Source organism: Equus asinus, chromosome 1 (assembly GCF_041296235.1).
Source record: "Equus asinus isolate D_3611 breed Donkey chromosome 1, EquAss-T2T_v2, whole genome shotgun sequence".
Classification (NCBI taxonomy): domain Eukaryota; kingdom Metazoa; phylum Chordata; class Mammalia; order Perissodactyla; family Equidae; genus Equus; species Equus asinus.
In genome coordinates, this window is record NC_091790.1 from 104,060,288 (window position 1) to 104,087,680 (window position 27,393).

The 27,393-nt window shown below is 39.0% G+C and overlaps 1 protein-coding gene across 12 annotated transcripts in view; it reads right to left on the reverse strand.

Moving 5' to 3' along the window:
- SUGCT (succinyl-CoA:glutarate-CoA transferase) overlaps positions 1 to 27,393 on the reverse strand; it is a 747,747-nt gene that overhangs the window by 114,637 nt on the left and 605,717 nt on the right. The window contains exon 14 of one of the 12 annotated variants that reach the window (XM_070504513.1): positions 15,537 to 15,565. The exons of the other annotated variants lie outside the window; for them this stretch is intronic. Within the exon in view, the coding sequence (XP_070360614.1) occupies positions 15,537 to 15,565 (29 nt within the window). The remainder of the gene's footprint in view (positions 1 to 15,536; positions 15,566 to 27,393) is intronic. 12 annotated transcript variants of the gene reach the window in all.

The following is a 27,393-nucleotide window of genomic DNA, read 5'->3' on the forward strand; positions in this document are numbered from 1 at the left end:
CTGCCATGCCCTGGCACTGTGTGGAGAATAGGTTATCAGTCTCCTGTGATAGAGGTCATCTCACCCCTAGGGCAACTGAGTCAGACTTTCTGGCCTCTACCTCAAGCAGCCCCATTTGTTTACTCCAGGGTTCTTATCCCAGAATTTGTAAAAATATTATCATTTTTAATTTATTCCATGACATTAAAAATGTTGTGAAGCACTAATTTAAGCAACTTGGTTAAGTGTTAGAAGCACTCTGAATTCAAATCTTTGGAAATCAGAACTTGATGTCAAGATAAACATTCATAAAGATGTTTTTCCTAACAAAACAAATAAAAGGGGAGGGAAGAAGACAATTAGGATAGAATCCCCCCAAGGATGGGTAGAAGAGAGCGAGAATAACCAGAACCACCATAGTTTCCCTAATTTTATAAAGTTGAGAGAACAGAGTAATAAAGACAAGCAATGAGAGGAAAACCATTGAAGAGGGAGGTTACAACGATGATGGTGGAGTTGAGAAGGCTAACAGAACAGAATCTCAGTGGTCAAAGAACTCCTCATGAGGAAATCTCTCTGAGCATTCATAGAGGCACGGAAAGCATGCAATAGATTCAAAGCAGGGGGGATTTGTGGCTGAACATCCCAAGTGTTGACAAGGAGTTGATGGAACCCTGAACCTGGCTATTCACAACCACCTGGAACCCTGTGAGAACAAAACCCCATCAATAGTGTAGGGTGCATCCCCCTTATTAAAAGCAAGAATTTAGTCCAAAATACCTAGCGCTAGGTACTTGCAAACTTGAAATTTCTTTAGGTTCTTAGTTTTCTTTTACAGACAAAAGATCTCATTAAACTTAATGGTTTTCACTTGGATGCTTGATGGTTGAGGGTTTGGAAGGGTATCTATGCACTGCTTCTCAGGAGGTCCCTCAAGTGCTTTCCAAGATGCATGCACTACTCCAAGGAGCCTTTCCTTCTCACTGCTCTCCATTTCTGGTGTTTGTCTCTGAGGCTCCTTAGATGACATTTTACACACACACAATGATTTTTGACCAAGGCAGAGCACACTCTCATTTTATGCTACCACAATAGCTCGATAATACACATGGAACCATTTAATACATTGAAAAGCAAAGGACTAGCACTTTTATATTTAATAGTTCCCCCAAGGAATATGTCCTTCTTTCATAAGGACATAAAACAAATGACAACTGCCATTAAATCAAGTACATGAAGAAATATTGATTCCTGAGAGTGGAGGCATTAACAGCTTCCTAGGTTGGTTCATGTTTGAATGATACCAAAGTGATTGCTCCCTAAACCGTTTACAAGAACTTGAACTTTGGAGGGAAGGTTCAAGAAGGTTCGATTCAGTCTCAGGGTCTTTGTCAGACCCTCAAGTCCGCTTGGACATATGCATAAAACCGAGTCATCTTGCCTTAAGGTGTGGTCAGCTTGGGTTGAAGTGGCAAACCTTCAACATATTTTGGCTTCTAGACAGTGAACCAGCGAACGATTTTCTTTCTAACTAAACCCAAGGGAGAAAAATGTTCATATCTGTTTTGATGAATGAGTTATTCAGAAGCAGTGAGTTCATCTCTTTTGGCGTCTAGAATTTGGTAAAGGCCCACATAAATAGTAAACAATGCTTTTTTGGCTGTATGCCCCAACCCAAACAGTATGTTACATGCAGCCAGCCAGATTCTGCCGTTGGACACACCCATATCAGTCCCACTGTAGTCAACGAAGATTATGTGAGAATTTCTGAGGGGTAGACCTTATCTGGGAGGCTATGCATGAGGATTTTAAGGGCAGGGTTTGGGCCTCGAATCTAGCTCGATGGCTTGGATTCCTGTGCCTTTAAAGACAATGCTTTTTTCCTTTGTAGTCTATTAACTAGCCTGCTTCAAGCAGGCATGGGAAAACTGATCCAGTTTTCCAGGAGCCAGCAAACCCAAAAACTGTGCAATTGTCTGAAGTCATACTATAAAAAGACAGAGTCGTTTTACTTCTGATGTGCGCTTTCGTGTAGACATATCGAAGTTGACCACAAATAAAAGTGAAAACAGACCTAGAATAAGTACAGCAAACAACGGAAAACAAATGGATCCCAGAGTTCAGATGAAAAAGACTGGTTTTGTATGCCCCCATATTACGCCTTTTTTTCCCTAAAAATATTTTCTTAACATTTCTAGCATTATTAATGGAATTAAATTATTCCACATGGGTGCAGAATCAGTCCCATGGTGCCAACATTCGTTTTCTGCACCGAAGCTGGGAGAAACACTGTGCTTCTACGACAATGGCACTGATCTTTTATTATGGCAATTTAGGACTTGGTGTTTACCCATGAGAAGCTGGGCATCATTCAGAACCTATAAATGACAAAGACTTTGTCCTTGAGAACCTTATCACGTTTTCTAACAGACGCTTTCACTTAAGATATTCAGACCTTGAATCATCCACAATGTTGATTACACTGAAAGAGTGTTTTTTGTCTGAGAAGGGCAATGGCCTGGGCAGTGACATTCTTAAGGAGAAACAGGTAGACAATCCACTCTTCCTCGTCATAGATATAGAAGAAGAAGCAGGCAGAGGTGGAGTAGCCCCTTGATTCCTTCTCTTAGAGTGCACGTTATCTAAGATATACTTATTAAGCATTTATTAGGTGTCAGGTACTTTTCTAGGTGCTGGAGAGAGAGCAATTAATGAAGAAATACTAAGTGACTGCCCTCAGGGAGCTTGCATTCAATTTGGAATGAAGAAAATAAAACAAACATATTAATACTCTATTGTTCAATTAAGCATTTGCTAAAATTTTTGGTAAGCATCTCTTCTCTGGTTTTATGTCCGATGCTATGTTATCCTGTGTTCCATTTAGTTACCCTACTTTGATGGGTTGTTTTTCACGTGGAAAGTGAATAAACATGTGGTGAGATTGATCTTTCTAGATGACTAAGTAGAAAAAGTAAGATAAATCAATTTCTTTCCTCTTCCAAAAGCAAATATAGTCAATGCACTACCCTTCCCACTATGGACTGTAAGAATATGCTTTATATTCTTGAATAAAACTAGCATTTGAAAAAATACCAAATGCAACAGCACGAATGTGCTAAAAATGGTTTTCAATTTACTATACAATTTTCTTTAGAAGCCACTTCTTTATTTCTTTAGATAACCCAAAGAATCAGTCGCTAATTGCACAATCATATTATTTGTGTGACTATTTTAATAGCAGGCAAAATTAATAATAATTATCTACTTTTGTGTGTGTGTGAGGAAGATTGGCCCTGAGCTAACATCTGTGGCCAATCTTCCTCTGTTTTGTATGTGGGATGCCCCCACAGCATGGCTCTATGAGCGGTGGGTAGGTCCACACCCAGGATCCTAACCTATGAACCCTGGGCCGCCAAAGCAGAGCATGTGAATTTAACCACTACACCACTGTGCCAGCCCCAGTGTCTACTATTTTTAATGGTTCAAAATATTATTTTGTAAGATGGACTCTTGTTTCCTTCATGAGGATGGAATAAGAAGATACAATGAGAGGAAGGGAGGAACACAGGACATACAATGATTTCCTTAAGAGTTTAATGAAAATGTATCTTTCTGAGGCATATGGCAGGTAGTTAAAAACACAGGCTTTGGAGTCAGAAAAATTTGGCTCAAATCCTGGGGCTACACACTAGTTCTATTATTTAGACATAGTGGAGCCTCTTTAAGGTCAATCTTCCCATCAGTAAAATGGGAACATTTTACTCATAGATCTGTGTTGAGAATAAAATGGAACAAATCTGTGAAGGGCTTAGTGAAAGGCCTGGAGTATCTTTAAGTACTCAATAAATTGTTTACTATCATTATTATTATTTTATTTTACTGTTACATGTCACAAGGCCAAGCAGAGAATTTGGCTTGATCTTGACCATGAGCAGCAAGGAAAAGAAGAAAAGGAGTAAAGTATAACCCAATTGTCTTCCAAAAAATTGTAATTGAAAATTAAAATTGATATTCTATTCTATCTCATTGTGATCAACTATCTGGAATAGGTAAACATCTTTTTTAAAGAAACATGTAAATAATCCCTAAGCTCCCATAATCAAGGAATAAAAGTTAGCATGTTTACATGGAAAACCATAATTAATCTTTACATTTCATTCAGATTTTTTTATTGTAGCCAACACAAAATGGAACAAACAAGCAAAGAAAATCCAGTCACTTATATATCTTCTGGTGCAAAATGGGCTAAACTCTGAAAAATAGGCAAGAGAGGGAATGGTTATCCTTAACATCCCCACTTTCAGCTCCGAGTTTGCAAGAAGACAGCTCTTCAATATTGCAATTTCTACCAGCTATCCACGAAAAGTGTGTGTTGCTCAAGGAGTGGGAGGAATGCTCAGTGGTTTTCTGATTGGGTACTTTTAATGAGCCTGATGAAATGTACAGCTTCTGTATCTCTCCATTTGATGGGAATTAGGTTGTCTTCTTTCCTCCCCATTGAGTCTCAGAGAGGAAGCTCTGCTGTTCACTACTACACTCAGTAGGACTCACCGGAGAAGGTGTTTACAAGGCCTCAAAGATGACAGTGGGGAATTTGGAAGGATTTTATAGTCTGAACAGAAAACCTCATCCATAATGAAGGAAATGAGAGACCAACATAGGCAGTAAGTGTAGGCTTAGCAATAGGAAGAGGCTTTTGACGTTTTGGTGATGATCAAATTGAAACGTCAGAAAGTGGATAATTTGAAAGTAAGTTACGGTAGTGGGGGGTGTGTGTATGTGTTTGTATGTGTGAATGCTCACACCATCGAGGAAATTTGCAAGGGGATAGAGAAAAAATTCATTCATTCATTCTCTACAACCCTGCTTTTTGCAGCAAACTTCAAGTCATTTGTCTGATGTAGTTTGAAATGACTAAGTGATGGGGCTTCCAAAATGTTCCCAGTGAGACTATCCCACAGTCTACAAAATTCACTGTTTCCTCTTACTTAGCTTAATTTTACTCCACTTCACTTCACTGTTTCTAGTCAAGGGGGAACAAAAGTAAATCTGTTCTTTAAATTTATGTCTTAGGAAACAGTTTCTGTTTTGCTTTTTTATTTTTCACTTTAATGATTGAGTTTCGCTGTGGCCATACCTAACATTTGTTAGAAGGGACGCAAGATTATACATAGATTCTTTTCTTTTCCAAAAGAGTTATATTGTCTGGTCCATGGAGTCGATTGTGAGGGCATTTTTAGTTGTATCCATCCTGGCCTAGAGGGGCCTGAAGCAAATCTGACAAACCATATATTACATAACATCTTAGAGTTGTTTTTTCCCTCATTCCTATGTCCAAGGTACATAGATAGGAGTTCAAAGTTCAGCCCAGTTTGAAATGTCCCACACGCTTTCATTTCTAAACTTACTTCCTCAGCGGAGTACACTGCCATGTGCTGTACCTCCCAGTAGAATGGGCACCCTTTCCTGAAAAAAATCAAGTCTTCATTTTCAGGGTTAAGATCTTAGACTATCTCATCATTGCCGGCTTCTTCAAACCCCTTGTTCTTTCCCAAGGGAAACCTGCCCACGAAGATGAATCTGAGTTCTACAAAGTTTCTTATCTAGGACACATCCACAAGATAGGGAAGATGTTTAGGATAAAATTTTAGCATCTTTCCATCCTTCTTGAAATAACCCCAAGTCTGTGGATACAAGGCACAAATTTCTAATGAAATATTTCTCAGACACTCTCGAAATGCTCTGAAATGTTTGAGAGTGCTAACATTAATGTGGACCCCATGGCCCAAGGCTTGCTGGATCAGAAATTTTTGCAACTGGAGGCAAAATTAATAAACACCTCAGGTGATTTGTTTGCATGGTAAAGGAGGAGTACCAAAGTTTTAATCCTTTTCGCTCTAACCAGGTGACCGGTCACAAACTTTTACTATTTATCACCTTTCATACATGCACTCTCCTCCCCTTTTCACCTATTTGTCCTCAGAATGGAGCCATTGCTTTGTGTGGACAAATTGATCTGGTTCACATGAAATGCACTGTCAGCCGCCACTGCGTCACTGCTCTGATCAGCATAGCGAGGTGGCTGAACATGAAGCCAGATGCCACTTACTGGCTTTGTGACCTCAGCCAAGCTGCCTAACCATCTCTGACTCAGTTTTTTCATTCCTCAAATAGTGGTAATAACAGCACCTACCTCATGGGCCAGTGTGAGGACTATATGATTCAATTAGTTAATATTTATGAAGTGCTTAAAATAATGCCTGAAATATAGCAAACAACACTCTGTAATTGTGGACACTATAAATTTAGGACGCAGTAGCTTCAAGTTCTGTACACAATATAGAACCCTCTGTATAGCCGGTAGAAAATAAAGAAAATAGAAATAAAGAAAATAAAGAAAATAAAGAAATTGAGAAACTTGGATCTATGATGAGCAGTGGCAGAAAAAGATAGAAACTTGGTTTCTGTGGTATCCAGTATGAACAACAAAGACTTTAAAAGGCCATAAGTACAAATCCACAGCCCAACCCTGGGCCTGCCCCAGACCACTGACATCCTCAGACAAGGCCACCCCAACGTCCAGGGCAGGAAATGTCAGCAAAAGAGTCCCAAGCACTGCGGCCCTCATCATTATGTGAAGAGAAAGGAGTCAGTCCTGATTTTTGGCTGGGTAGGCAAGAATGAATCTTCGGACATTCATGACAATGACTCTTGAATGCCAGAAATGAAAACAAATGTTTGCCTGGGGCATAATGTCATTTTCCAGGCCCAGGGTGACTGAAGCCACCATAGCACTTGCGCTTAAGAAAGAATTTCTCTTTGTATAAAAAGATCCTGAATAAAATCTTGCTGATTTTCAGGAAGAGAGCCCTCCTGAAATTTGTTACCTGGCTTTGTGTGTGACAGGTTTGCTATGGTAATGACTTTTTCACGGCAGGTATTCAGCATTCTGCTTGTTTCACAAACACCCTTCACCGCATTTTCCAGGCGAGTGCCAAGGGTAAGGCTTCTCCATGCCAGCTTTTCTGAAAAATTAATAAATCTACCACCATAATCCTTACTGCTTCAACTGACAAATTTAATAAACGACAGGATGCAAAGCCCAGGTCTCCTAATGGGATTGCTTTCTTTTTTGCGTCTTTGACAAGTTTTACAGAGTAGCACGTCTGAGACGTAGTCAAGTGCTATAAACCTAATCCTTAGCAATTTCCTCCTTAGCTCAAATAACCTAAATATTTTATGAATGGGAAAGGGTTTCACATGTCAACCATCAACCAAGCAACCCTAGTCTATCCCTTAACTCTATCTTTTCTTCTGGTTGTTTGGGTAATTTTCTTTAAAATAACATACTTCTGTCAATTTTTCAAACAAAACACACAGGTTATTTTTAATACACTCTCTTTAGAAGGTTTCACAAGTAGCATGCTATTCCTAAGCAAAGCTAGCAAAATTTTGCAATAACCTTGATGTTAGTTTTTTAAAAAAAATTTAGTTCGAGTGTTTAGATAAATGAGGTCCAATTCTAGGGCATTCCAAGGGCCTTGTGGTACACAAAGAGGAGGGGCTGGCTCCAGGCTCCCTTCATGGGAGAGGTGGCTCTGGGAGTCTTTCAGGGCTTTTGAAATATGATTGGAGACGTGTGGAGATGTGGGCCCAGCATCCATTCTGCCTCTCAGGAGTCCCTTTGCCCAAGGTGGCCTTGGGCCTCCTCAGCCCACAGTGTTGACCTCCAGCAGAACAAAGCTGTTCACCCATGGAGTCTACTCCAATCTTCCCAAAGCAAAGACCTGCAGGGATTTCTAACGGTGTAGGAATGACAACTTATTACATATTTGTGAACCTAACATTCTGGGGTAAAGTCCATTTAACAAACATGATTTTTTTTTTAAAAAAAAGAGAAAGAAATCAACACTTATTAGTGAGTGCTAACTATGTCGGCCAGTATTTCAGGATCTTAGATATGTTACCTCCTTGGATTCCCTATACGAGATGGGTATCATTTCTTACACTTCAAAGTAAGGATTATGATGCTCAGGGAGGTTAAGCAGCATGCACAAGGCATGAAGGACACAGAGAGAGAAAATAAGAGGTGGTATTTGAACATTATAGCATTAAAGAAAACAAGATATTTTTATTTAAAATCAAAGACATCAATATACTTTGAAATACTACCTACTAGCACTAGGATATATTATTTGCTTAAAATAGGTTAAAATCCACTTCTTATTTCGATTAAAGCTAAGTCAGTAAGGAATAAATTCTGAGAAAATTTATCTTTTACTGCTGTTAAAAACATCTCCTGTATCTTTTCAATAACTTCATGTTCTAACTCAGCAATCCTAAACACATCTTTTTCTTTTATTTATATTTATTCATCTATACGGGTCTCAAAGTATCTCACAAGAAGAAGTGCACCATAGAAAACAACAGAATTTGTATCAAAGAGGGCAGAGTCATTTCTTTGTCATAATTACTTAATCTTAGCACAATCATTCATTCAACATATGCATTTATTGATCCAGGCCTTATGTAAGAGGCTGGGGATAAAAGTGAAATAAAATATGAGTCTACACTCAAGAAAGTCACTGGGTAGAGGAGAAGATAAAAGAGCAAATTATTATTATGGCACAGTTTGATAAATGCTAGAGAATGTACCTGTACAGGGGTATACAGTAGGTTGGAGAATCTGTTTGTAGCTGAGGATGCCATGAGAGTTGCTGATGCTTAAATTCTGAATGAGGGATTAGAGCTCTCCTGGTGGGCATGACGAGGGTGCGCACTTCAAGCAGAGGAAATAGCATGAAACGAGGCAACTGCATAATGCTGCAAATATGTTTGAATAGCTAACACACGCGGCATGAGTTTAGAAGTAGGGCAGAACAGGCAGAGAAGGTGGATGGGCCCTGAGTTGTGAAGTCTTTGTATTTCAGGCTATGGAATTTGAATTCTGACCTGTATGCGAAGGCCATAAAGGGTATGAATCTAATATTGAGAGGTCCAGAACCCTAAGGGTACCTCCACTTGCGTTACCCCTTCTAAGTAAAGCAGCCCCTGGCCACTTGTTTTGGGTTCCATGCTTTTGATCACGTGATCCCGCATGCTTGACAACAAGAAAGCAGGCTGACAATCAGTGCCAGATGGAAATATTGGACGTGAGAAAGCCCATTGGCCTATGAGGTAGACATGATGGGGAAGTTAGGAATGGAGAGGAAGGGATAAATTTGAGAAGTAGATATGACTTGGAACTGAGGGTTTTGTTGACCCAAAAGATGTGAAGGATGAGAGAGAGGCAACAGCTTAGGGACGACTGTGAAGTTTCCAGGTACGGTGACTGATGGGGCCAATAACTCAGAGAGCGATACAAGAGGAGCAAGGGATTTCAGAGGATAGATAACCAGTGTAGTCTGAGAGATCTTGAATTAGGAAATTGAAATAACTAAGCTGAGGAGAGTAGTCATATTTTCCAAATGAGAAAACGGATTACAAGGACCTGCCCAATATGCAGTCTTTTTGTGAGAAAATAAGGGAGGTATTTCAACATGGGCTATTACTACAACTACGGAATTTTGTGTACTCTAAGTTAAATACTGACGTCAAAGGTCAGTTTTATAGTTAAAAAAGTTAGTTCATGTCGCGCTGCTTCATAAACACTAATATAAAATGCACGGAATTAAACTGTGCATCACCTCCACTCCTCTCTTTCCTATTAAATATATGAGAAGCTACCACAGACTTAAATGAGGCCCCTTGATATGCACTACAGGCCACAGATTGAGGAAACTTGGTCATGACCACTAGAGAGAGCTTTCTCAGAAAAGTCCTGATCCACTCATCCTTTTGTTCACAACGCTGACTCTGCCCTGCCGTGTTCTTTGGACATTCCACTTCCAGGTGACCCCTGGCTTGTCCTCGGAGACCAGCCATAGGCTCATTTATTGCTGACCTCTACTCACCGTCATCCTCTCCTTTCAGCACTTCCCTTTTGCCCAAACCGCTGGGGTCACCAGTTGGCTCCAGACTTTCACTGGTTTAGATTTATTGCATAAAGTCTAATCCTTTCTCCAAATTGGCAAAGATATAAAACAAAAGATATAACCTATAGCCACACCTGCTGTGGGAGGCAATACAATTTAGTAATTAAGACCAGGGTACGATGTCAGAAAAAAATTGGGCTCGAATTCCTGATGTGCCATTTATGATGTAAGATCTTAAACAAGGTACTTTGGCTTGTTAGCTCTCTGAGCCTCGTCTATAAAACAGGGATAATAGAAGTTGCCTCCTAGCTTTTGTGGTACAAATATAACAGTACAATAATGCATGTCCAGTACTTAACCTGGTACCAAACAGAGAGTAAAAGTCCAATATTTCTTGTTCTCATTCTCTTCCATTTTTCCATTATTATAAATTCTCCATCATATGCTTCTTGTTAGTGCAAATTCTACCAAGTTGCCATCTTACCACTATCTCGGAAATGCTTAGGTCCCCTCTTAGCCTTCAATGAGAAGTTCTCTCTTTAAAATATCTATAATGTTCTCATCCCCTTTGAATATCTTTGTATCTATCTACTAGTTTTCATGGATTAATGACTAAATGGGGCACCAACACTTGGATTCCAAACCCAATACTCACCCTCGCTCTCCTATTTTGATGCTATTAGACATCATTAACTATTTAGTGGACTCAAGGCACTATGTTTTTTCCCCTGAAAAGTATTTTTTGAATGCAGACAAAAAGAGAAAAGGAAATTCTGAAAGGAAAGAACTTTCAGGTCTAGGATCCAAAGGGGTTATTATAAACAACTGAGAGTGTTAAAAAAAAAAAAAAAAGAAAGATTTAAAAAGAGGTCAAAAAAAAGTATCTTGACAGAACCTTTTTTATTTATATTGTTCCAAGTAAATTATCACATATTCAAAATGTTCCTATTAATTTTCATATGCTGCACTCACTCAGCATGTTTGACTATTTCACTTCATAATGTTTTGGCATAAAAATGTAAATAACATTGCACTTCACCTTCCCAAGTTCCCACAGTCCATTTTCTGGGTAATAGGGGGAAGAATACACTAACAGTCAGAAACTGTGCACATTCTGCTGGTTGAAATCCAAAAGTAGTTTTAAAAAAAGTTTTCTGTCACAACTTGTTCTTGGGGGTTTGTTTCCTGCCAACTAAAAGCTATGATTTTCAGGAGAGCACAAACCCTCTTAAAAATCAGACAAAATGACTGTATCTCTGCATTGATTTGGACTGAAGCTCCAGGAAAACATCAATTTTCTACTTCAGGTCAAGATCTGGAACTCCTGCTTTTCTGCTTCAGACTATTTTCCCAGAAGAACTTCTGCAGCATTGCTCGTTAGCCGTTTTGGGGAGAGAAGCTAACTTTCATTTAGTGAAAGAAGACAGGTTCCAAATGCATTTCAATTTGAGGATGGGGCACTATGGAAATAGTTCCACAAGTAGCTATTAGTACAATGTTTCATTGTGATGATAAAGAGGAAGAGAGAGAAGAACTGGGTTCTAGTCTTGGCTCTCCCACTAACTACCTCCATGGTCTCAGGGAAGCCATTCTTACCTCTACACCAGCTCTCTTCAAGTGCACCTCAGAGAAGTACACCTGTCCTGTGAATTATCGGACTCCGACAGACGCACAAGCATATTACACACCACAAAATTTCTTCACTAAGGAAATCTGTAACTTAGTTTAACCCAGTGTTTCCCAAGCTTATCAGACCATGTAACTACAAATTAATGTTCCATGGCACTCACTTAGGGAAGCGCTCCTGTAGATATACATGTACTCTTTAGAAAAAAAATGAGGGTATTGGAAAAGATGCATATTAAAATTCCTGTAAACTTTTGTATTTCTTGCTTGCTCAAAATGTCTGTGGCTTGAAATGAGAATGGGAGAATGAAAAAAAAATTTTTAACTAAATTTTAAAAAGAACATGGAACTTCTGTTTATGAAAATATGGTAGATTGACTATTATGAAAAATCCTCTTGATCCAAGACATTTAAAAATGTTAGGATATATTTTGTAAATATTTTAAATGTATGGTTAAGTTAAAAAGGAAGTAAAAGAAATCCTTGGGTGGTGGCACAGGGTGTGGAGGACCCAATAGACAGAGAAAATCATAAAACTTTAATTAGGTTCTGGAGCCAGCAGCTGCCCTGAGAACACTCTACCAATGCTTACTGACCTACAGCTGTGGCATAAATGACCACATGGAGAACAGAAAACTTAGCCTAAGTGTTGTACAAGGTGAGAAGTCATATTTGACGCCCCTCCTTAAAACTGAGACACCCCCAAAATGTTATAATCTCAGTAAAATGATAAACTAGAAATAAAATCCATGGCACATGGCACAATGGCAAGAAAAATTCCATGTCTCAGCCCGATTCTGATGAAAATTGATAAAGTAATTTCCTTGAGAATATATACCATGAATCAGTCCTCATACAACTTTGGAGCTTGAATTCAAAGCACTTTGGTGGTCACAAAAACTATAAGGTGAAGTGTGGTTTAAAGAGTCATTAGGCTTGAAGTGTCATAGATGTCTACCAGAAGCTAACACGAAGGAATGTACTCTCAGTCTAGGCCTTAAAGAATTCTGACAGATAAAGTTCCAATGAACATAACGCACATTTCAAGACATACCTGGAAATAAATCACCATGAACCAGAGAGAGCAAAATAAACAAGGAAACAAAGAATCAGATATTCAGATATTTCAGATGTTAGATTATCAGATCCAGTATATAAATATGTTTAAAGAAATAAAAAAAGGAATCAAAGTTATAAGAAAGAAAAAAAATCTATAAGAAGAATTGGACATATTTGAAAATATAGCTTCCAGAAGTGAAAAGTAAAGACATTGAATTAAAAACTCAATGGAAAGATTAAACATCAGATTAGATACAGCTGAAGAGGCATTTATTCAATTGCAAAACAGAACTGTGGATACCACTCAGCATACAATAGAAGGGAAAAATACTTGAAAGAGAAGTTAAAAGACATGAAAGATGAAGTGGTAAGGTTTAACACACATCTAACTGGAGTTCCAGAAGGAGAAAATAGAGAGTGAATATTCGAAGAGTTTTTCAGAATTGATGAAAGACATGACTTCTCAGATTCAGGAAGACTAGTGAATTCCAAGTAAGATAATAAAAATATCAATAAATCCATATCGATAAATGTCTCAGTAAAATTGAAAAAAAAAAGTCCAAGAGAAATGTTTAAATTGAGTGATAGAGAGAGAAAGAGGAAAGACTACTAAGACTACTTAACAAGGAACACATCTGGATACAAAGCTGACAGCTCAACAGCAAAAATGAAGCCAGAGGTACAGATGTTACTAGTCAGTGAAAATGGCCTCATTAATATTTTACAATTATGAAAACAAGGTAAAAAGGATCAGAAACTGACCAATTAAATGACTAGAGAAAGAACATCGTTAATGTTAAGGGTAGAGCCATCACTAATCATTTCTGAACTGAAGACTCTAGGAAAGGGAGTAGTGAGGTTGGCTGACTATTTACATCAAAGATGCCACTGCCACTTCTCATTTTTGATATTATCCCCTCGGAGCACATACCTCTTCTACAAACTCAGAAATGTATATTATGGTTACTCAATCAGAAATTCCATCTAGGGCAAAATTTACGAGTATAAATGCAGGCAAATCTAGCAACTCACTAAATCTAATTATGGCTGTAAATAAAACAGTTAAAAGAAGGCATATCTGAATGTCATATGGAGAGAGAGTCTAAAGCAGTGGTTCCCAAACATGGCTATGCTTTAGAACCATCTGGGGAGTGTTTATAAATATGTGAATAGCTGGACTGGACCTGATCTACTGGATCAGCAGGTCAAGTATAGGAATCCGTACTTTAAAAAAGCTCTAGGTGATTTTGGAGCACTGACAGGTTCGAGAACTATTGGTCTAAGGGAATTCAAGCCAGACCTAGCCTTGGGCTTCAAAGACCCAGAACCTGGTTCTCAGCAGCTCTTGGTCCCGTGAAAGCTGAAACACTCAAAATCAAACTGTCTTTAAGACTGAAATAGACGTCAGAATGCCACTCCTTAATGTCACGTGAAGCACAAATACTCACGTTTCCAGGATTTTCCCCTCCTCCACCTATAGTAAACTACATGGAAACATTAATTGCAAGAAGACACTTTAATAATTTGCCTCAGCAACCATTGCCATATGGACCAAATAGCTACATTAAGTCCAGTATATTCCATCAGCATATTTTCTTCTTCAGAATTAATGGGTCGCTGGTGAATGAGGAATTAGAACAAGAGGCATTTGATAAACTGAAGATATCTTGAAATATCCCTCTCACCAAAGGGATGGTTTTCAGCATGGTGCTAGAATATGCAAGTCTAATGCCAGCAACTGGCCCTGTAGACGAGGTCATCAGGAGGCTCCTGATGACGAGGCTGACAGTACTTGGATGGAATTGGGATGTGCACAGATGACACTGCCTCTGTAAAACTCCTTAACTAGCCACCCTAGGCCTGCTTCACACTGAAACTTTTAAATATACACTCTTCCCTTCTATTCTAAGACACAAGCACATGTTCATATTTCTAAAGTCAAGATGTGCTTTAAGACAGATGTATAGATTTAATGTGACTTTTTTTAAAAAACTAGATCACTGCAGCTCCAGCCACCAGATAGGAGTTCTTTCTTCCACTATAATTTCAAAATTTCTGTGGTGATGCCTCATATTTATCCATCTTAGGTCAACCCTTGACCAAAGTGTGGCCAGAGGAGCAGGATTAAAATGGTCACGTATGATCTCCATGTGTGTGGGAGGAGTTTCCCCAGAAAAAAAGAGAGGCTAGCAACAAAAGAAGGAAATAAGATGGAAGTGTGTAAAGCCAATAGTTGCTGTATTCATAATATTCCTGATTAATTCCAAAAGGAGCATCTGTCAGAAACAAACCAATTCATTAAAGTAACATGTTTATACGAGCAGGGTGGCAGCCCAGGTAAGAGCTTAGGTATATTTTTGGATTGTTTTAAAAGTAAGAATTTGGATGGAGGTAGGAAAAAATGTAAATCCAGAAATAATATTTCAATTTTTTCTTCCTTCCTGCCTTTATTAAACATTGGCTTTGATTGCAAAAACTTGCCAACATTCTACTGTTTGTTTACATGGGACCTATGGAAACAGAATTAAGCAATTTATTCCTTCAAACTACCATCATGCTCTTAAAATTCTAACATGCAAAATTATGGTTCTTCTTTCAAGCATACCAACTTGACCTAGTTAGCAAGCCCTACAGACCTCCAGTCGCTAACGTAAATCTACAGATAAAATATCCAGCATTAATGGCAGTTCCTGGAAACTCAGATCAGTCAGAAAGCTGGTTAAGCAAAACAGTGAGTAAAAACATTCTCTGATTTTTAATTATTTTGTTTCCATCTTCAAGCAAAATTATTTGTCTACACTGTATAGACAGTAAAGCGTTACAAAGATAAAGTTTACAGTAATGGTTATTTGATGAAGACAAAGTTATGTTCCACTAATTTTAATCCAGTGGTCTTACCTTTATCATAACAACTTTTATTTTCTTAACTGAAAAGGAAAAAGATACATTTTGTATAAACAGCAAATGCATTTTCTGTCAAATATAATTAATGTCTGATAAATAAAGTTTATGAATTTTGTAAAAGAAAAGACTTTTGTTTGGCTTTGGACTGATCTTAGAAAATAGCTTTCTCTGCTCTTTTGACATCTGTTAGCTCCTCCATATCCTGGAAGCATTAAGAGTATTATGCTTTCAGCTGAAAGCAAATCAGAGCAAATCTCAGCCACCTCATTTTATAAATCCTTTCAATCATTGGTAATATTCTCTGACTAGCAAATAAAAGAAGTGCATCAAAAAGGCAATTTAACTCATTGCTTACAGATGGAAATAAAGAATATCACCAGTGTCTAAGGACAGAATACAAAATCATACCCAAACGGATCTCCCTCGAATATTTGTTCATCACTCTTTGGGTTAAAGAGTGTTTCTAAAAAGAATCAATAATACCTCAAATTTCTAGTTTTCCAAGATAAAGTGATTAGAGTTTAAATGACTACGTGCACATAAGTAAATGTGGTGACATGACATTCTGGAATTATTTCACTATTGCATGGAAATTAATTTTATTTGCATGCAAATAATTTCGATACCCCCATTCTGTCTATTATCCATTGGAATCATTCTTTAAGTCTGAATTAGGTCTTCAGGGAAAAGATATTTTAAGAAAACTCTCCTCTTTGTGTGCTGGCTCACTACTAAGTATTTGGTTTTCCAGATGAGTATATATCTAAAAGTTGTACTACAGCAGTGAAAATTCAGTGATGGAAATTATTTGTAACATTTTATCTTTCTCATATATGTACAGATAAATCTTAATTAGAAGGCAGACATTGGGATCAGCCATTTCAGACTTCAAATTTTACCTCTGACGTTTACTAGCCAAGGGAGCTCGAACACAGTTCCTACTCTTTTCGGGTCTCCTTCTTTATTCATTTATTAAATGTGGAAATCACACTTTCCACATTGAGTTTTATGAGACTTAGATGAGTTGATGAGTATAGAGCCTGGGACACTGCTTTGAAAACAAAATAAGTGCATAATACAAATCCACTTCTTTCTATATTTTAACCCATAGAATTATTACATAAAATAGGTTTTTTCTCTTTAGGATTATCTATTTCTTGGGACCCTTTAAGAAGCAAGTGACCTAACTCAAAACCTAATGCAACAAAGTCCAGGTATATCCAGATGATCAAACCATGTCACCAGGACCCTTGCTGTCATCATGTCTTCTTTCCTGTCTCTTGGGTCACCTCAAGCAGGTTCCCACCCCGTGGTAGAAAATGTGACAACCAATAGCTTGTGATTACATTCTAAGAGTTGAGCCAATGCTGTTGAAAAAGAGGTATCTTTCCCAATAATTCCAGCAAGAATTCCAGAATTTTCTCCAATTATCTTGATCCGGTTATGTGCCTAAGCCTGAATTAAACTCTTTGGCCAGAAGAATGCCATAGACTCATGTTTCCTCATTAGCCAAGGGAGGTGGTGACAGCCTTACTTGAACCATCATGAGGAGGGGGAGACATGAGAGGACCAAGTGGAAAGTAAAAGCTGAGACAGACTTGAGAAATGTCTGAACTTTAAATGTGTGCCCCAGCCCTCAGAGCGATCCATCTAATGAGAATGAAAACTTTATAGGCTCAACATGTTCTATCATTTCCATTTGCTCCTTCTTTATATGTTCTACTTCTTTGCAGAGACATTCTATTTCATTGCTAAGATTTTCGACTTTTTCCTTTGTTGCAAGTGTGTTTGTAATTGCTCATTGAAGCATTTTTATGACAGCTGCTTTAAAATCTTTGTCACATAATTCCAACATCTGTGCATTCTCAGGGCTGACATCTGTTGATTGTCTTTTCTCATTCAAGCTGAGATTTTCCTGGTTCTTGGTATGAAGAATGATTTTTGATTATATGCAAGACTTACGAGATTTTATACCTTATTTAAATCTGTTTTAGCAAGACTCCTCTGACTCTGTCTGGTAGGGGAAAGGGAGTGTTACCTCATCAGTACAAGGTGCTTGTGGAAGCCCAGGTTCCCCACTTGGTCTCAACTGATACCCTGTGGTGGTGGTGGTGGTGGGGGCTGCTCCTCAATACTGCTGGGCAGGATGGGAGTTCAATTTCCCCACTAAGCCTCTGCTGATACCAACCTGGCTCAAAGGGAGTGGAGTGCCTGGTTACTCCTGCCAGCATGGCTTCCACTGACCCAGCAGGTGGAGTGGGTGGTCTGCCATTACTAGAAGACGATGAAAGTTCAGGCTTTCCACTCAGCCTCCTCTCACACCACCCCAACATAGATGGAGAGGAGTGCCTTATTACCACTGGGTGGGAGTAGGATTAAAAGTTCTTTCTCCCCATGGATCTCCACTTTCACTGTGGGGGTGGTCGTCATTACTGCCAGGCAGAAATGAAAAGTCCAGTCTCCCCACCTAGCTTTCTCTGACACCAACTTAGCATAGGTGTGTGTTGGGGGAGACTCTCATCTCAGCCTGGCAAGGACAAAAGTCTAGGCTCCACACTCTATCTTTACTGACAGAGATGGGAGGGGAGCTACAGTCTTTTCCTGTGGTGTTTGGCTAAAGTAGGGAGCTTATTGTCTAAAAGTCTTCTGTCATTCTAGCTTTCTCCGTTTGGCAAGAGAGAACAGGCTTTTCTTGGGGGTTTTGTGGTCTTGGAATTTCTTGGTTTCCAGTTTATCCAACACCCAATTTTGGACATATGAGGCAAAAAGAAACCCCAGGGAACTCACTGACATGTCAATCCTTGGGTCTCAAGATCCCTAGCTGGTTTGCCTTATTCTCTCCATCTTTCAGAGTCTTCTTATGTCTACCTCTCATAGCCACTTTTCTCTGAGATCTTGGCCCCTTAATTCCTAACTGCCGTGATTATCCATGAACCCAAACCCAGCCAAACTGGTGCAAGCAATAAGTCACCACTTTCTGGTCTCTATGCTGTGCTTCAAAAAACGGTACTGTTCTAGGAGGGGGAAAGTGATGGAGTGGAGAGGTCTCATGTCAATGTGTTTCTCTTCTCTTTGGGATTTGGCCCCTGCAGTCATAGCTTTCTTGGTAGTTCCTCAGTGCTTTCAAACAGATTTTTTAAAATTACTCACTTTTTCACGTTCTTCTTGCTAGGAGGATTGGTGTGCTCCAAGCTAGTATTCCCATTGCCAGAAATAGAATTTTCAGATATCTCCTGAGGGTTTTTGTACAGCACTGTACCTGGTATTCTCTTCTTGTGTATCTGCCTTGGGCTTACAAATTAATTCTGACAGTGAAGGCCACAGTCAGGACAGATTCCATTTGTAACATTTAATGGGAAGTTAATCAAATGTTTACTAATGGATGACCAGTATTTCCCATGGCTAACATTCAGCTTGTGAATACTGCTACATCCATACCAATTACTAAAATACTGATATATTAACTACAAAATAACTGCTGTCCTCTATACCTCATGCTCTCTCTGGAATCTTATGCACATTTCTCATGATCCAAAATATAAAGGGCTAACACGTGGTCAGCATGCACCTTCAGAGGCACTGCTCTGAGGCCAAGCCTAGCATCCTGTCATTTTTGGTGAGGGTACAAGCCTAGCTGTTAAGTATTTTGAATACCACTCCTGTGTACATCTTAGCCATGTCTATCCCAGTTTGTGTTTTCTCTTATTAGAGGAATTAATTATATTTTCCTCTTGATTATTTCCAGAGAGAATTGTTTGGCATGGCTCTTTCATGTATTTGAATGATACACAACAATGTAATTAGCAAAAATATTTGGAATTGTTACTGCTAATGAACCCTGTTTTAATTTCTAGTCTATGAATATCCTTACCTTTCATTAACATAATTAAAATCAAACATAATTGCCAGGTTAAGCCAAATAACTTCTGATAAGGCCAACCTCACAGCTGAGATAATAATTTTCTGTTAATCAAAAATGTTATGCTGAATACATGAAAATAAGAACATTCTATAACACGGTCTTACAGAAAATAATCACTGAAAACTCATTAATAGTGGCCATCTTAATTTTACTGTTATTCACTGTAATCTTTTACTTATTGAACTGTGGTCTCAGTACATTATTGCTGTTATGCTTGTCTGAGATAATGTGCTCAAATTTCAGAATATACGAGAATTTTGTGTTTTGTGGCTCCTATCAGCCTTCATCAATATTTCACTTGTTGACTTTCTAGGGTGATTCAAAGCCTTAATTAAGCTACGGTTATTTTTTTCTGGACTAAATTACAAACAGAAGCCTAATTAATGATTTTGCTAAAATGTAATGCAGTGGCAGAATTTCTCCCAGCTCCTATTTTTTTCACTCTGAAACCGACCAATTTAGAGCCTATTGCATGCAATTTGTTTTTATGCCTTTACTGTTCTTCTTTTTTTTTTTTTTTGAGGAAGATTAGCCCTGAGCTAACATCCACCACCAATCCTTCTCTTTTTGCTGAGGAAGGTTGGCCCTGAGGTAACATCTGTGTCCGTCCTTCTCTACTTTATACATGGGACGCCTGCCACAGCATGGCTTGAAAAGTGGTGCATAGGTCTGTGCCTGGGATCCGAACCAGCAAACCCGGACAGCCAAAGCAGAAGGTGTGAACTTTATGCCACCAGGCTGGCCAGACGTTGTTTTTTCTTCATTTGCTGTTTTGAAATGGTGCTGTGTGCCGCAAGTAAAAGGAGAAGCTCTTATACATGTATTCCTAATTCCCAGCTCCTGTGACCAAGCCTTGGAGGGTTTTCTTGGATCCACCTCGAGTTCTTGGTTACTAATCGGGTACAAAGAAATCTCAACTGCAAATTTCTACTGTCTGACTAGGACTAAGCTCCTTTTAAAGGGATTTGTGAGGCTGACATATCTGAAGCTACTGTAAGGATTGAGTTACTAGATACAAGAAGACTCCAGATGGTCAGAATTCTTTTCATTGAGCGAATTTAGTCATGGTTCCTACCCCTAAAGAATTAGTGAAACACAGGTAGTCGGATCAACTCAACCTGAGAACAGCCCTATTCTTAGGAGGGACAATCCAGCAGTTTGTGCCTCCCTACAGAAGACACAGCTGATACCAATGGGTGTACATTCGGGTTCACCTTAAGAGGCAGTTTTCACTTGATAAAATTTCTGTATAAAATGCAAAATTGACAAATGTCAGTGGGTCTAGGGGAGAGTGGTGGTGGCAGAGACTGATAGACTAAAACCATCTAGTTATCAGCCCCGGCTAGAAATGTAAATGTCTCCCTTTAATTGGTCTCTGGGAGGATACTTTGCTATCAAGATGTTATATGCAATGTGACCTTGCATGTATGGAATGCTATGGATAGATACATGTTAGTATTATTTATTTCTGACAGGGAGTAAAGTTTTATTTATTGTATAGCAAGGAAATGGAGGCTCAGCGCGATTAAGTGACTTGCTCAATGTAACAAAACATATAAGCAGAAAAGCTGATTCTAACTCAGCTCAGCGTCCTTTCCACTTGACCACAGTCTGGGTAATACCTGCATCTACGCTAATTATGTCTAATGATGCTGTTCAAACAATTGTCAAGAAATTTTTAAGTCATTTTCGCATGGCATTCATAATTGTTTCACATTTATTTTCTTCCCCAGTTCTTCTTACAGAAAAGATGAACGAGCCAGAGGTCAAAGAAGGGGCATTCTCCAGCCCAAGAGATCAGGAGTTCACAGGGTATTAATAAAGGATTAGTCCACGAGAGTTCCTCCCAGAAGCAAGTGAGTCTAGTCCTCTGAATGTAATCCCCAGTAATGTAGGATTTTAATGATATCAAAGTGTTAGAAATAGCCTGAGAAGAGGATGACCTAAGCAGCTCCAAATAGTCCACTTGAAATACTGGAAACGAGAATGTAAAGAATGCTGTTAGCCCCATCCGAGGGAGACACCGTCAGAGGAGCTTAGGTCTCAGATAACTACACGATACGCTGACAAGCGGAGCAAAAAGTCATTTTCCCCAAGTACTGAGAGCGCCCTCCATTCACAACTGCTCGAAACTACCTGCTTCCATTTTCTCTGAAACCAGGCTCAAATCATCTGGCGAATACCAACTTCCCAGACTAGGCTTTTCAACTAAGAAGGAGGTCCCATAGGCAAGGATAGAAGTATCCAGCCATTATAAAAGGCTTTTCTCACACACCAATTTAACACATATTCATTCAACACGCATTGATTGAGTCACACACCCATTCTCAGCACTGAAGAATCAAAAATGACAAAGATACTCCTGCCCCTTATGAGCTGAGAATCTAACTGGCTTATTGGTGCAAATTAGTTTTATGTGAATTTAAAGGGCATGAATCCATTTTATCAGAGCCTAAAATCTCCTGTGTGAGTAAGTCATAGTGATCCAGGTTGAATAACTGAGAAACCTCTGAGAAGTTCACAGGTGAAGGCCAAGCTAGTCTCCCAGCCTAAATATACAAGCATTCAGTCATATCCACATCAATAATGGTGTGTTTTCTCGATAATTCACCAAGCGCTCTTTGCTTTAATAAGACACAGTCAGGCACCTTCAGAGCTCAGCACTGACAGAGAATTTACTGCTGGGAAGGGACGTCTGAGCAAACACACCCAGGTCTCTCCTCCTGAGTTTCTCCTCCCTTCTCGTGTTCTCACCTCTGATTCTCACTCCCCCTCCGGCGAACCCCTTACCGCCTCTCCCTTTAGTGCCCTGAAACAAACATGAACCAATTGGTTTTGTGCATTAGTTTCAGCTGAAACTGGCTGAAACTTTCAGAAAACTTTCTCTACTAAACATTGAAGCAGAACAAAAAGGAAAGAGAAGAATATCATACACACAGGCAAGCTAATTAGGAGAAACGTTCTGACTCTGTCAAAGCTGGTTGGCCTTTGAGACTTGAAAATCCTCTCTCTGGAATTCCCTGGAAAAGGGGAGGCTGGCTTCCAGATCCCAAGGACTAAAATAACCCCACCAGCCAGGTAGCCTGACATCCTCTTTCCAGGACCAGCTGGCCTCCATAAAGGCAGAGTAGGGAAGGAAAAGGCAATCTGTGATTAGACAGGTGAAATAGAGGAGTATAACGAAGTTTCCTGAGTTTGTGGACATCTCAAGATACTGTAATAAAACTAATCTTCATCATGAAATAACTGTGTTCTTCCATTCTCCTGCTGCTTTTGCTAAACAAGTGTGTGGCAATTTCATCAGATGGATTTAATCTGAAAAGGGGCAAGGAATGAGGCCCATGGCACCTCTTTCAACCTTGACAGCAGTGAATTTCTTTCTGGATTCTCTTATTATTTTCAGACTCAATGACTCTGTGTGCCAATCCAAATACATGCTGCCCTCAAACTGTTCTAGACGGTCCTTCAACTTGGAATTAAGGGCGACGATCAGAATTCGGTGGCTGCAAGAGCAGGTCTGCTAAAGATTTTGTTTTGAACCTTTGGCTAGGAAAAGAAGGAAATCTGCAAAGCCCGTGCATTTACTACCTAACTTCTTTATATCATAGACCACAGATGGTAATCAAAATAAACTGGTTGTGGTATCACAAAATTTCTGTATACACATCTTAATAGACAGTCTGGAAGTGAAGAGAAAGGAAACAAAGCAAAAATACTTGTATTAACAGGAAAAGTATGAAAACAACTAGAGATTAGAAGTTACTGATGAATTGGTCAGGCACATTTAAAAGCTATGGATACCAAAAATAAAAAAATAAGGATATATAGGATATAATATGACTATGTAGAGCCATGATAATGCATATTGAGAAAAAAATAATAATGTATTTCAAACTTTCCAGGAAAAATAAAATTCTATTTATTTATACTGTTCCTCTAAAAAATAAGATATATGCCTTTTTCCCTTGTTTTCTTGGAAATATTTTTTTCGAAATATTAAAGTCATATAGTAGGGGCAGGTTGGTGGCGCAGTGGTTAAGTTCACATGTTCGGCTTCGGCGCCCTGGGGTTTGCTGGTTTGGATCTCAGGTGCAGACGTGGCACCGCTTGGCAAGCCATGCTGAGGCAGGTGTCCCACGTATAAAGTAGAGGAAGATGGGCACAGATGTTAGCTCAGGGCCAGTCTTCCTCAGCAAAAGGAGGAGGATTGGCAGCAGATGTTAGCTCAGGGCTGATCTTCCTCGAAAAAAATTAAAAAAAAATAAATAATTTACAAAAAATACTAAATAAAATAAAGTAAAAATTACCCATAATCTTAGCACCAAGAAGGAATTATTATTCTTAACGTCATAACATTATTATTAATATTTTGATGTATTTCCTTCCAGACACTTTTTTTTGGAGGCATAAACCTCATTCTAGCAATTCCACAAAAGCTTGAATATTACAAAACAATCTAAAAGTTGAGTTTTAGACAAATAACAAGCTTTAATGTCTTGATAGGAAAGAAGATGAAAACAAAGAGGTAACTATCATTTGATGTTTATTTTCTTATTTTCACTTTTTGCTGAGCAAGATCAGCCCTGAGCTAACACCCATGCCCGTCTTCCTCTACTTTATATCTGGGATGTCTGCCACTGCATGGCTTGACAAACAGTACATAGGTCCACACCTGGGATCTGAACCAGTGAACCCCGGGCTGCCTAAGTAGAATGTGTGAACTTAGCCGCTGCACCACTGGGCTGGCCCTTACCATTTGTTGTTTAAAAGTCAGCTAAGGAAGTTGTCATGCCTGAGAAACTGGTAGAGTTGCTAATTCACTGGTAGGAAAACAATTGCTAACCCACTGCTGTAAGTTCCACTTGGCCCACATTACCCTCCTTAGTTTGATCCAACCGTCAATAGACCTCTGAAATTTTTAAGAATGCCATTCATTCTCAGAAAATAACATTTATTCTTTCTGTTCAGTCTCAAGTCACACAACCTACTGGCATGCCTAAACCTCAACACATGCTGTAACATATACAATCCATCATCAAAAGAAATATACATGTGTGTGCATACGTATAAGTATATATGATATATATATGTAACATGTCTAAGTAATCTGTATCTGCAGGTGTGTATGTAAATGCGCGTGCAAACGTACATCTATAACACGCATGTGTATGTATCCCCTGCGCTAGAGCATTTTGTCAGAGTCTGGCTCTCAGGCCTTGCTCATCCCTAGTGCCGGTGAAGGGCTGAAACATTTTTCCTGAGCCTGAAGATTCAGTTGTTACTTATGTTTTATTATGATTTACATAGCTATCATTTTATTCCGGAGAGAAGGTTATCAATCCTAGTGATGTCCTTTTAATTCCAAGGGAATGGAAGATGGAAATGTATTGTCAGAGGCCCAAGGCTAAGAATATGCAGATAATCAGAAAGCCTTGAGAATAACTGTCTTCGGTATTTATAAACAACACTGATACATTATGTGCATAACTAAAGAGAAACAGCTAGCTGATACAGACTTCAAGGAGAAGGAGATTATAACTGTACATGGAGAAGAAAAATTGAAACGAGCTCCCTTCAAAAAGCCCATGTGATACGAAAAGTAAGTAACAAAGTCATAACATAAGGAACCCAATGCCTGAAGAATGCAGAAAGATAAAATCAGTGACGTTGTACTTATTTTTTCTTTTGGTGAACTTCGTCATTGGAAATATTTCCTTTCTTCCATTTTGAAGATTTATAATGCAATTCTTTATGCTTGCAAGCTGGCCCCTAAAAACTGTTTCCTCAAAATGTTTAAAACTTTTCAACGTTGGTGTTTTTAAATTTTTTAAAGACAAGAAAATAAAAAAAGAAAAAAAAGGAGAGAAAAGACCCACACGAGGAACTCCAAGTCCTGCCAATTTTTTCTTCCTGCCAAGTCCTATTAGTATAAATGAACGGTTTATTTTAAGAAATGCCTGATAAATTACTCTACACAATCAGTAATGAGGGTACTGTCAGCAGAGGAGAATCATTTCCAAAATTTACTTGGCATTAAGGAACTAGCGCCTTCTAAGCTCAAACTGGGTTATGTGGCCCTAGCCCCTGTGGATTCCATAAATCTCTCCCTTCTTCTCAGAGGACAGAGGGATCAGCCGATATGTGTAAGCGCTGAGGTTTCTCTGTGTCAGCTTACGGTTTTTGAAAACTGCAACAAAACATGGTCATTTTCAAACTTTCCTTGTCAACAGTTTCTACCACTATTCACAGAGTTCCTTTTCTTCTTGGGCTCTGCCCCAGAGGAAGATATTAAAGACTTCAGGTTATTATAGTAAAATAAAAAAACGCAGGCCAGGACAAAACAGAAAACAGCGTGAGGTGAAAAAGAAAAGGTCAAAGAGCTTCACGTATCTTTTAGGACATAAACATTCACTCAGTGCCCGATTCATATCCAATGTGACATTGGAAAAATACAATTGCAGCGATGTCGAGACTGCAAGTCACTTTGCAAACATAACAGCAAAGGAGAGCAACAAATTACCACTTCTTCTGGAAAAAGCAAGCAACAAAAAAATGCATAATTTAAAGACTCTGTGGATAACGAAAACCATTAGAGCTGCAATTCAACAAGGAAAGACGAGAGTCATCCTTAGTGGCTTCTCCACAGTTCCCCTATGACAGCATGCTCCTATTGACATATCCATCATGTGAAGCCCGTTGTATTTTTATTAATGAAAACCCAGAACCGAGATCTCAGAAACAAAAGACATGTGGTGGTATCCTCCATCCCCAAACACTAATGGAAAACTACCTTGTCTTAAAGCTTTATTTTTCTAAAGGGAGAAATAGGTATGTGTCCTTTGTGATTAATTATGGCAGCAAACCCCTACAAAGCTGCTGCGGGAATGAAGAGTTTAAAACTTGGAGTCTGTTATCTGTAAAGCTTTTTTGTGCTCTTTAGAGGAATAGCATTATAAAAGTTAATGTGCAAATAAAATAAACAAATACCTCTAGTCCTTGCCCACCCATGAGCAGTGCAGACTGGTTCCCCTCAGTTTTCCTTGGCCCACTTATAAATCCCCCAGTGATGGACTCCTACTACTTTTGCCGTAAGACTATTTTCCAGCCACCGTCTAAAAGACTTCCACTTACTCTTAGCAGTGTCTGTATAATGTTTGTGGTGACCCTGCATAGAAATCTTGTTAGGCCTCCAAGTAGGAGACCAAAGTGTTTCACACAATTTATACTACTCATATTTTGTATTTAATATGTTTAAACACTAGGATCGGAGTTCAGCGTTTAATGCAATGCAGTCTGTATACAAGCTGACTAAATTACAGATGAACAGAAGAGATGCTGCATACTTCCTCCAATCTTATAGCGAGAGGAAAGATACCAGCTCTTCTTGGGAAATATTTACAAGTTCCAAGCATTCTTAGCATCATTAATAAGCAAACTTCACAACGGTCCTTAAAGGTCATCGAGGGGGATGGATTCCCATTTTGCAGATGAGGAAACTGAGATGGGGAAAGAGGTTGGGGGACTTTTTCAAGAGCAGGAAATAAACAGAGGCAGGAAATAAACAGGACCCAGCAGGATCTCAGACCCCTGAGCCATCCTGCCTGATCTATTTCTCCAAGGTCGCTGCCCAGAACACCACCTGCCACCTCCTCACAAAGCTGGAAGGTGGGAGTGTTGGTCAAGGTCCATGCTAACATTCCTTAGGTAGCCAGAAGGAAACTGAAAGGGCTGGATACATGTCCTCTAATCATGGCTCAATTTTACTTGGTAAAAAGCATCCAGAAAATAACAAGGGAGTGGAAAATCTCCTCCTTATCCAAAAGACACTCAGCCTCGTCTTACCTATCGCACAAATATGTTTCTACAAACAAATTTTACTTCAAGGCTCTCAGGTTTGATCCCAAGTTACTACTAACATCATGTTTCATT